We start from the raw sequence: 11,574 nt of genomic DNA, 5'->3' as shown, positions 1-11,574 counted from the left end.
CCCCCAAAAAAAAAAAAAAAAAGATAAGCAGAAAAGTTCCTTTACTTACTGGAACAACAAGTGAAGTAATTCCACTGGCTAAGCCGGTCAGTATTCTTCCAAAATAAAGCATCCAAATATTCTGAGCAGAAATAATAACTACATATCCAGAAACATATGGTATTGAGCATAGCATTAGACTCAGTTTTCTCCCAACTTTATCCACAAGATAGCCTCCCAGTATTCCTCCAGCAGCAGCTCCTAATGTTACAACAGACTTCAGAAAATAAGATTAAATATATATATATATATATATATATATCATATATGAGTGCATATCAGACTCCAATTTCTTGAAACATTTGGGAAAGTAAACAGCAAGTTCTAAATAAAATATGCAAGTACACAGAGGTGTTTTGAAAAAAAACAAAGTTAACATTAACTTCTTCATCAAAGCATAGTCCAGAATTACTCCTCACCACAGACGAACAGTAAGATTATAATTTTTAGATTAAATACAAAGATCTTTCAATGAAGAATAAAAACCTCAACAGTATCTATTTTAATCCATCTACAATGCTGTCTGTTCAAACAGCTATTCAAAATGTTTCAAAACTCTGGAGAAGTTACCATCTTGACTAACCTGGAGTCCAGCCTGCATCCAAAAAGCAGGTATTTCCCGTGTAGTGAGACTGCACCTAATTTATGAAAAAGTTTATTCTCTGCAATCCCTTAGCAGCTACTGCTGAGAAAGCTAATTGTCAGAAGACGTTTCAGCACCAAAAAGTGGTTCGATACATAGGGCCATCTTTTAGTACATGCTAAGGGTCATCGGAGAGTAACATCACCATTATCGAGGAAAAATACGAACCAATCACTGAGTTGGGGGGGGGGGGAAGGGAAGTATAGGGCTCGTTACTAACGTTCACATTTATCGCTTTCCTCAAGGAGAGTAAGGCCTCCCCATATAAGTAATATTTTCCAGTTCTGCGCTTCCAAATGAAGTCACCTCATGGTAACGCACCCTCCAGAGACTCACCCCGAACCACGACGCCTGGTTGCTGTCCAACCTTAGTTTAGGATCGTTGGTTTTGCCCAGCTCCGGAATAACAGGCGAGCTATAGCCTAGCGCGAAGCCAAAGCTCAGCGGGCCCAATACAGCAGCGAAGGTGGCGAGGTACAGCTTCCCGTTCTGCACTCTGGGGTAGAAGAGGCCGACAAGGATGGCGCCGCCTCGCCCGCTCGCCCGCCGCCCCCCGAGCAGCCCCCGCACAGCTCTAGCGTAGGGCCGAGGCCCGGCTCGCCCCGGCCGCCACTCCCACTACAGGTCACCGTCTCGCTCCAGCGAGTCTGCCCGAGCGACGGGGCCGCGGCGCCCGCGCTCACCTCGCGTAGGCGTCCGGAGTGAGGCGGCCCAGCAGCCATCGGGACTCCGCCGCCGCCATATCGCCCCGCGGTCGAGAGCCCGCCGGCACTGTTCGGCCGGGCGGAAGCGGCTAGCGCGAGGCAGCGGGTGGTGATGACGTCAGGGGCGGGCGCCGGAAGCCGCTGCCGCGGACCGCCGCGGCGCTGAGAGCCTTCCGTCTGGTGCCGGCCGGTTCAGCGGGGCCGCGGCCGCGCCGGGCGTAGCCAAGCCGCGTCGCGCGGCTCGGCCCGCCGCAGGGCCACGCTGAGGAGCACGGCAGCGGCGGGAGCCCATCCTTCTGCTGTGGAGCAATGGYCGCGAGGGCGCCCGGCCCCCGCCGGGCCCCGAGAAGCCGCCTGCCGAGGGATACCCCGCGCCCGGCCGCCACCTGAGGTGAGCGCCCCGTCCGGGCCGGCCCGGCGGGCGGCGGGGGCCGCACAACCCCTGGAAAGGGGCGCCAGCAGTTCCGAGCGGCGGTTCCAGCCGTTGGTTTCCGCGTTAGCTCCGTGCACCGAGTGCTGCAAACGTCTTGGAGCTCGTATAACTGTTATTAATAGGGAAGCTGTTAGAAATTCGAGGTTGGTTCTAAGAGAATACAAGCCCATTAGAACAGCAGAACCGGCCTCTGCCGGGTGTGCTGAGGAAAGCCAGTAAGAGCTGGCGGTAGAAGTTACTATGTGAACTCGTGACATGATCGGAATAGTTGTTTCTATGAACTTTACAGTCAGAACCTTCTTGGTTTTGGCAACATCTGTTGTTTCTCTGCGTAGCACATGCAGCCTTTCACAGTGAAGACTGTACTTGCCTGAACTATAGTTCTGTGATTTTTAGAGGTGTATTTTAAAGCCATATTCTATGAAGATAAAATGCCTGTATAGAWATAAACGTGTTACTGACTCCCACTCACATTCTTCAATTCTTTGGATGTGGGATCTTCTGTGAACTGAATTCAGCTAGTTGTCTACTGAATGGAATTAGCTTTTCCAGAGTAAATAATTATGGCTTTTTCATGGTTTGCCCAATATTTGTCTTGTTAATCATTTACTCAAACTTATTGTAGGAACTAGAGATGTGTGGTATAAATGCATACAGTTCATGTAATTAAAGAGGTAGTTTTTCAAGCCTTCAATTTCGCAGTTAGTTCTATTCACTGGAAATAAACCTAGAAGATAGAAAACAATTAAAGAAGTGTTGAAACTGATACTATACCAGTACCATTTACATTCTTTACTATAGCTAAATAGATAGCTAACATGTACTTCTTTCCAATTCTTGAGAAATCTCTTTGTATTTTTTTAACTGTATATTTATTTACTTTATGTTTAAAAGAGTATAGGACAAAAGTATGGAATAAGTTCTGTCAGTGGCCAGCTTCTCATCATCCTATCTGTATGCTTTGTTTTCTTCCATGTCAATATAATCCATGGGTAAATTTTTATGCTTTGTTTTCTTCCATATCAATATAATCCGTGGGTAAATTTTAAAACAATGTTTATTTGCCCTAAGTTTAAACCTTGAACCAACTCTGACCTTATCGGATTCAGAAATAGAAAGTGTTAACATAGAACAAGAAAGATGTTAACATCCATAGTGAATGCTAACATGCACTGGCTCTGTACAACTCATATCTTTGAACACTTATGTTCAAAGTATTTTCAAATGCTTAGTACTAACCTATTGAATATTTTAAGATATAATTGWTCATTTCAGTCCATGTGTTAATATGCAGTTTGAAATATTGATGTACCAGTAAATAAAGAWGTAATGTTTACCTTGTTTTCTAAACAGAACTAATACAATATTTTGATGTATCACAGGTAAATTTTTCCATAACCTTATGGAGAAAAAGGACTTTGAAGCATGGCTTGATAACATTTCTATTACATTTCTTTCTCTGACGGACTTGCAGAAAAATGAAACTCTGGATCACCTGATTAGCTTGAGTGGAGCAGTCCAGCTCAGGCACCTCTCCAATAATCTAGAGATTCTCCTCAAGAGGGACTTCCTCAAACTTCTTCCGTTGGAACTTAGTTTTTATCTATTAAAATGGCTCGATCCACAGACCTTACTCACATGTTGCCTCGTCTCTAAGCAGTGGAATAAGGTTATAAGTGCCTGTACAGAGGTATGGCAGACTGCATGTAAGAATTTAGGTTGGCAAATAGATGACTCTGTTCAGGATCCTTTACATTGGAAGAAGGTTTACCTAAAGGCTATTTTAAGGATGAAGCAACTGAAGGACCATGAAGCCTTTGAAACATCCTCTTTGATTGGACACAGTGCCAGAGTGTATGCACTTTACTATAAAGATGGACTTCTGTGTACAGGTAGGAAGTTCAGAAAACTTGGAGTCTTAAAATTCTTTGTTTGTCTGTTTTTTTTTCCCATGTTATTAGTGACAATTTGAATTTTCTTAGCAGCCAAGTTATTTTCATGGTGCTAACTCAGATTAAGGTATTCAAAATGACTGGTTTTGCAATTTTTGAAACACTAACACTGGTCACTTCAATAGCAAGACCAAAGAGACTTATTTCTTTGATGGTTTAAAAAAAGGCCAACAGTGCTGCATATAATCCTTCAGAATAGTAAGCCCATTTGAGAAGTACAGATATGTTAGCTGTCCTCTTGGGGGATGCCTTATTCAGGTTAACGGGACCCCATTTGGACTATGTGATCACTGCAGTCTCCAAAGTGTGGCAGGAAGTCTGTCATCTTTGCAATGTGACAATTTATGTGATACAATCTTTAAGCTCTTTCAATTTTTAATGTAATTTAAATGCATGTATGAAGACTTGTAAACTAAAGCTAACCTTGATACTAGTCTGAATTACACATTGTAATGATGATTTCAGCTTCCTTCCTAAAAACTGCAGACTTCAAGATTACAATTTGACCTCAGGAATACAGCCAGACCAAATATGAAACCATAAGTAAGAAAGAATAGTAACAAAGTTCCAGTGAAGTGCTGCCAGAGCATATTTCAAGGAATTCATTGGAATGAAATTACTCAGGAGGTGGCATTGTCAAACCTTACTGAAAAACAGTTCAGTCTTTTATGCTGAAACCACCTGTAGAGAAAACAGATGAAAGGGTCCAGGGCTTACTCTGCTCTACAAAACAAGCAGGCTTGAGTTATGCATTAAAAAAAAAAGAAAGAAACTTTGGGGAAGAAAGGAAGACAGGTAAAGTGGCCTAGTATTCACCTACTGTCTTTCCATCTTTCTCTACAGAGAGATTTGATGGACTCCTTTCTTACCTGAAGCAAACTAAAGCTTACAGTATAGTCAGTGGCTTTGCAAACCTGAGAGTGATTTATCACATAAAACTTCTATGCATCTGTGTCAGTAGATACTATCAAGCAGATGGAGTGCTGGAATCCATTGAAGGTGCGGAAAGGGTATGGGAACCTGGGAGGCCAGACACCTCAGTTCAGATGAGATGAGAACAGGAGGCTTCCGTGTMGTGTTGAGACTTAAAGCAGCTTGAAAGCACTCTCTAGTGAGAAAAGGCTATATGAAAGGGAGACTAGTATAAAACTGGCAACAATACTTACTCTTTATTTCCAACTGTCCTGTTCTTTTGTAATCTAGGATCAGATGACTTGTCTGCAAAACTGTGGGATGTAAGCACAGGTCAGTGCATATATGGTATCCAGACACATACCTGTGCTGCAGTGAAGTTTGATGAACAAAAACTTGTAACAGGATCTTTTGATAACACAGTAGCCTGTTGGGAGTGGAGCTCTGGGGCCAAGACACAGCATTTTAGAGGACACACAGGTGCAGGTATGTTAACCTTTTCAGTTTTCAAATTCATCAGTCAAGTTACACTCATTGCCATCAAACAAATCATAATTTAAATTAACTCTTCGCAGACTACCTTTTTCTTTTTATCTCAGGTCAACTTTTGGGGGGAAGTAGCCAAAACTGATGTAGGTCTGTCTGCTCTTGAATAATGCCAAGGCTTAGTCATATAGTACGCCAAGGTCGCAGGTTCGATCCCTGTACGGGCCACTTGTTTGGGGTTGGACTAGATGATCTCCAGAGGTCCCTTCCAACCTTACCAGTTCWATGATTCTGAGAAAATAAAAATACAACGAATATTAAAAAAACATGATTATGTCTGTTTTCCTGCAAAACACTAAGTGCTGTGGTGATCCGGTGTTTTGGAGTTTGACAAAAAGATGCTGATCCTAGGTAACAGGGAGCATATGTCAACAGGAGTTCCTTATGTCCCCAAACTAGAGAGGGCTTTACAGGGAAGAGCATGATAAGACCTGAGAATCTGTGTTTGCCTGTCTCATAATGAAGTTCTCTGTCCTCTACTGCAACGTATCTGCAATTCAGCTGTAGGTCTTTCTTTGGAATAAAGAGAGAGAGAGAGCAAATATACTAATCCTGTGGGAAGTGCCTTATATATATATGTAAACTAGCTTATTTAAGTTGTGCTTTGCAAGCAAACTGGAACCACTGATATACATGCTTGTAATCTGGACAAGAATCAGTAATTTTGCAATGTAACTTTAGGAGTCCAGAGTAACAATTCAAGTATACAGTTTAAGTACAGTTGTTAAAGCTGTAGCAGTGTATGCATTTTTGGGGCTACTTGACTTAATTAGTGTCTCACTTACAGAAAAACACATATTTGAAGACTGGTATTCCTCCTTTAGAACTCTCTTTGCTTATAGTTTTTAGTGTGGATTACAACGATGAACTTGATATTCTGGTCAGTGGTTCTGCAGACTTCACTGTGAAAGTATGGGCCTTATCAACAGGAACGTGCCTGAACACCCTTACTGGACACACAGAATGGGTCACTAAGGTGGGAATATTGATTTTTAATTGATCTGGCAAAACACCTGTTTGCAAAAAGTTTGCTATGTGTTTTGTGTTTCTATTTCCTAACCCTAATGCTGCACCTAGGTGTAGAATCTGAAGAACCTTAGGAAATGCAAATACTGCAAAATAACATTTCAGCAGAAGAGATAATGAATGCAGCTGTAATAAAACCTTTCAGACCATTGAATAACTTCTATTCTAAAGCAACTGGAATAATACTACACATCAGTGTTTGATTCAAAGACTGAACGAATACTAYGGTTCTGAGAGAAAGCGACTTTAAAAATGACATAGAATAACCAATGACTTTGATAACAAAAAATCTAAACATGAGAAGTGTTTTCAAGTCAGAAAGCAGTATTTTTCATCCAAGTATTCCAGGACTTGGAAGGTGATAGAGAAGAGATTTCTAGAGGGGAAGTACATATGTTAGCTAATTAATATAGGAAGTGAAGACTAGTAGAAACAGGAATAGTGCAGATTCTAGTTTCCCTTCTGTTGCTAAAAGTATCTATATTGCCTTCATAGATGAGTACAGTACCCAGATTGTCAATGAATTAGAAAATGCAAATAAAAGTTTGGGTGGTTAACAGTATCAGAATAAGTAATTTAATCCTTAATACATTTCTTCAATTACAGGTAGTTTTGCAGAAGTGCAAAGTCAAATCTCTTATGCATAGTCCTGGGGATTATATTCTTCTAAGTGCAGATAAGTATGAAATCAAGGTATGTACCGTATAAAATATACATTGCAGTATCCAGGGAAATTGAATACTTGAGCACTTCTCTGAAATTTACAAAGAATATATGGCGTTATTCTCTCCCATATTCCCTGCTTGTAAAATTGTGTACAAAACAGATAACTCTTTAGAAGCAAACTTTTCAATGCTTTTCTTCGTGTTTGGATTTAAATAAAGGTACCAAATAACTAGGTGTGCTTTAAGTAATAGGTCTAGGGGGATGGTAATGCAAAATAATAGTGCTTTTAGTGCTTGGCTAATGTGCTAATTTCAAAGTGAAACACTTGCTGCAAATATTGCTGTTGTTGAGGCCTTTTGAATTGAAGGATGCTGCAAATACATTATGGCTACAAAAGTGTTTCATAACTGAAACATTGTTCCTTCTCTGTCCAATTGAATGATGGAATTTTTTKATGTTTTTAAAAACAACCAAGCAATCAGCTTTCACTTGGTTTTTTCAGGCTAGAAGCAATACATACTGAAACAATACTATGAGACAGAACATTATGGAATTGGAATTCCCACCTAAAGAAGAAAAATAATTCTGAAGAATGTGCACATTTACTGGCTGCTTAAAAAGAGACTGTGAACCTTGGTCTATTTGTGTGATGGTTTACAATCTGAATATTTTATAGTCTTAAACTGTCTTTTAATTGTAGATTTGGCCTATTGGAAGGGAAATAAACTGCAAGTGCTTAAAAACATTATCTGTTTCTGAAGATCGCAGCATCTCCTTGCAGCCRAGACTACACTTTGATGGTAAATACATAGTGTGCAGCTCAGCTCTAGGATTGTACCAGTGGGACTTTGCCAGCTATGATATTCTCAGGTAAATCTTTCAATCTGAGACTGAGGTGTGTAAACTTATTSTAGAGTTGGTTCTTAAATGAGAAGTAGATCATATTACTCTTAGTTTTAATAACTTGTTTTAGATGTAGGCCAAGAGAATCTTGATAAAAATTCTGAAAGTTCTGTGAGCATCTTTATGCAGATTGTCAGGTTTTCTTCTAACTTAAACTCTATACATTTCGTCTGTTGATACTAATCTTTTGATTCCTGGGTTTTTTTTGGCCCCCAAGCCAGTCGTCTTTTGTATGATCAATACATAAGCTGAAGAGTTTCAACATAGACTAAAATCGTACTGTCAGCTGCAATTCTTAATAAGTGACTAGGAGTTAATGCTACCATGCAGACTGCTCTACAGAGGGCCAATGCAGAGAGGCATTTGGTAGGACAAGAAATCAAAAAGGACTGTTTTTCCTTATTGCACTGCTGAACTGAGATCAGTCATTCTTGGTAACTTTACAGAATGATAGTGAAATCTGTCCAACTGCAGAGAGGAATCAAGTGAGATGACATTCTGTTTCACTGAACGCTTAGAATGAGGCTCTTTCTCTTAGAAATGGGGACATCAGAGATACCAACTTTTAAAAAAGTTGTGTTGTAGAACTGTTAAAAGATTATTACCTGAAATGGCCTGAACGTTTGTAGAGCACCCTACTGTAAGATAATCTTCTCCAGAACAAATGCTTCTTCTCACTAAGAATAATTCAGTAATTTTATCTCTYAGTCTGTCCTCCCATTTTTAAAAAGGACATACAGCAGCCTGGGCTACTGAGAGCAGACTTTCATCTCAGTGCATTTTTGTCCCCTAGTTACTTACTCTATTTAATGCTGTAATCAAATGCTCTAGTCAGTTGTGGGAAACTCATTCCCCCCAATTTCTGTTTGAGTTTTATTTAGTAAGGCGAAAAAAACCCTCAAAGATGTACTGGAACTAAAAAATACTGTTATTTCTCCTTAAGATGAAAATGTTTAGCCTAGGTTAAGTGTCARTAACACAGCAGTTTGTTAAAGATCAATCCTGAATGAGCTATATTACCATCACTGGCGGCCTTACTATGCTTTATTTCCAGCTTTTAAGAGTTGTCAAAAGAATAATAAGATGTTGTTGTTCTTGATTTAAAGAGGCTAAGGCTTCAAATGCCTATGACAATTTGGTCTTTCATGCATATCTGGAAACAGACTTCTTTTTTCCCTTGAACTATGCAGAATCTTTTCAAGCCTTAGCCTCTACTTACATTTAGAAGGGTCTATCCTGAATGCCCAAAGCCGTAATTGAAACCTCAGGATGAATGTTCAGTTGCTTGAAGTAATTTGAAAAATCTGCATCAAAGTTTTTCTGAATCATTTGGGAATGATGAGTTTAGCCACTTAATCTCTATAGACACACCTAAGATTTATTTATAGTAAATCAAGTTCACGACTATGTAGTGGCACAGTTTCTAACAATACTGTCTTGTTTTCTAGGGTTATCAAACCTCCTGACTTCTCAAATGTGTCCTTGCTGGGCTTTGGAGAAATATTTGCTCTACTGTTTGATAACAGATACCTGTATATAATGGACTTGAGGACAGAAAAACTGATAAGCCGCTGGCCTCTACCAGAGTATAGAAAGTCAAAGAGAGGTTCAAGCTTTTTGGCTGGTGAAATGTCTTGGTTAAATGGACTAAATGGCCAAAATGATATGGGCTTGGTTTTCGCCACCAGTATGCCAGACCACAGTATCCATTTGGTATTATGGAAAGAGCATGGCTGAAAAGATCACACATGGCAGAATCTTCAGGAATATATGGACTATCAGATGTGTGTCCATAAAATAATATTTTGCATGAACCAAAGTTGCACACCTAATGGTATCATCATGCAATGCACAATCACTTATTTTTATTTGGGCAGTTGGGGATGGTTGTTTTGACATAATACAACACAGCATGCTAACAATATTCACCACTAAATTTTGTCTGTACTCATGTTTAAGCATACTGATTTGGGCTCTGAAGCATAGCTTGTAAAGTTTAAATCATTCAAATCCACYATTAAGTCTAAAATGAAGTAGTATTTGACCTGACTTCTGCCCTATTTTTTTGTTTTTGAAACAGAAAGTGAAACTACTATTTTAGAACAGTAGGCTTTTGTACGCCTAACAGCGAATGCTTGTTACAGTGTGTAGCTGTTTAGCTTAAATGAGAACACAGTAGACTGTTTCTCTGTCTCCCCAGTATCAATCTATTCAAGATGGGTTTTTTTCTTTATGATAGCTTTAAATGCTTAACCTTTGAAATTGAGGAATCAGTTTAATCCTTTAACTAAGATCAGATGCTAACAGTAATAATTTAAGTTCAGAAGTATATTAATGCAAGCTTTCCTCAGCCAGAATGAGCCAACTTTTGAGGTACCTAATAAAGCTTGCCATGGCAACTAACCTTAAAGAACCTCTGCTAGTATTTACCATATTTGCCGATGGTGCAACTGGGACAGAAACAGCTCATAAACACCACTGATATATTCATTGTGCTGCTCTAATAGCTGTTCAGTGGCATGAATATTTAAAAAAATAGTTTGGACCATGTCTTGGTCATCCCATGAAATACTCTCTGTACTCAAGTATCTTACTCAAGAGTGGTTTGATGTGTATCTTATAGTCCCATGTTTCCTACAGGTTGTGTAAGAGGGTAGCTTAGTTCATCGGTAGGTGAAAATAAAATGAAAGGAAAGATGACGTTCAATACCTACAGACTTAATCTTTTACATTAAATGCAGTCTAGCAGCCATTCACTTTTTGCAAAGAATGCAGTTTACTTTAAGCACATCATTATATTAACTGTAGATTGGAAAGCAGGGACAAATAACATTGTGACTGCCATGTCTCTGAGGATCAGAGTTCTGAAGAAGAAAAGACTAGATGTAGAAAAAGATCTTCTGCTTTCATCAGCTGTAGGAGGCCTGATGTAAAGATGGGTTAACTGTTGAGTAGCAAATAGTGATCCACATACTTCTGTGGAATTTAATATACTTACAAGCTGTATCTATGATATCTCAACTCCCACGCTTTAGAAGTGCATTGGAGATTTTTGACAATAAAGTCTCCAGTTAGTGACTATTTTTTACACAAGTTTAAAACATCAGTTTGAATTGAGATTGACTCAGGTACCTGAAAAGATAAAACTGCCTATCATAGATAGCATTAATATGATTTTTATTGTCACAGGATTGGTGGAGACCTGGTTTCTTAAGTACTACTTAATGAAAGCCCAAGTTCCCTAAGGTATATATAGTATAAATTGCACCTATGGGAGGGGAGTTTCTGTGTGCAAGAATCTGTACTTGAGTGATGTGGTAGGAATTACATGAAGTGACAGTGGAGTGGTGTCCCTTGAATACAAAGCTATGGTCTTAAGTATTGAGTTTTCTACCTTTACACACACAAACTCTGGGAAAGTACTTGCAGTCAGGGGTTTTACCAATTAGAAGCCAAGTTCACAGCTTTTGTTTCAAACCATGCTGACTGGGGCACAGCTGATGATCTCTTAGAATTTTTACTGTTTTACTTATAAGCRAAGATAATGTACATGAAACAGCTTTCAATAATTTGTCTTGAAATCTAGCTCTCATCACTCTTAATATGGGCATAAATATTGTGTGTAACGTGTGAAGTAGTTCAGATTACTTTAAAGAAGCCACGTTAAGGTGGGACATCTATAAAGCATTATAGATGTTTTGAAGCTTTGAAAGKTTAGTTGAGTCCTTCATAGCAGGAATTTAGACAGGA

General features: G+C 39.5%; 2 protein-coding genes across 4 annotated transcripts in view; one reads left to right on the top strand and one right to left on the bottom strand.

The window, feature by feature from the left end:
- Positions 1 to 1,494, bottom strand: part of SLC2A8 (solute carrier family 2 member 8) — a 7,159-nt gene extending 5,665 nt beyond the window's left edge. The window contains exons 1-4 of one of the 3 annotated variants that reach the window (XM_085300499.1): positions 1,366 to 1,494; positions 1,019 to 1,178; positions 623 to 677; positions 50 to 240 (exon numbers count right to left, since the gene is read on the bottom strand). In XM_085300499.1, the coding sequence (XP_085156625.1) occupies positions 50 to 240; positions 623 to 677; positions 1,019 to 1,178; positions 1,366 to 1,424 (465 nt within the window). In that variant the 5' untranslated portion in view covers positions 1,425 to 1,494. Of the gene's footprint in view, positions 1 to 49; positions 257 to 622; positions 678 to 1,018; positions 1,179 to 1,365 lie in introns of all 3 variants that reach the window. The other 2 variants (XM_085300500.1, XM_085300501.1) reach the window with 2 other exon arrangements.
- A 13-nt stretch (positions 1,495 to 1,507) lies between these two features.
- Positions 1,508 to 10,533, top strand: FBXW2 (F-box and WD repeat domain containing 2). The gene is made up of 7 exons (XM_085300502.1): positions 1,508 to 1,777; positions 3,202 to 3,711; positions 4,975 to 5,169; positions 6,072 to 6,205; positions 6,862 to 6,948; positions 7,622 to 7,791; positions 9,273 to 10,533. Exons 2-7 carry the CDS (start codon positions 3,222 to 3,224, stop codon positions 9,559 to 9,561), a joined length of 1,365 nt encoding a protein of 454 aa, XP_085156628.1. The 5' UTR covers positions 1,508 to 1,777; positions 3,202 to 3,221; the 3' UTR covers positions 9,562 to 10,533.
- Positions 10,534 to 11,574: the final 1,041 nt, after the last annotated feature.

The sequence above is a fragment of the Rhea americana genome, unplaced genomic scaffold (assembly GCF_003343005.1).
Source record: "Rhea americana isolate MKP2758 unplaced genomic scaffold, rheAme1 scaffold_164, whole genome shotgun sequence".
NCBI classification, from domain to species: Eukaryota; Metazoa; Chordata; class Aves; order Rheiformes; family Rheidae; genus Rhea; species Rhea americana.
This window is presented reverse-complemented; position numbering and strand designations above follow the sequence as displayed.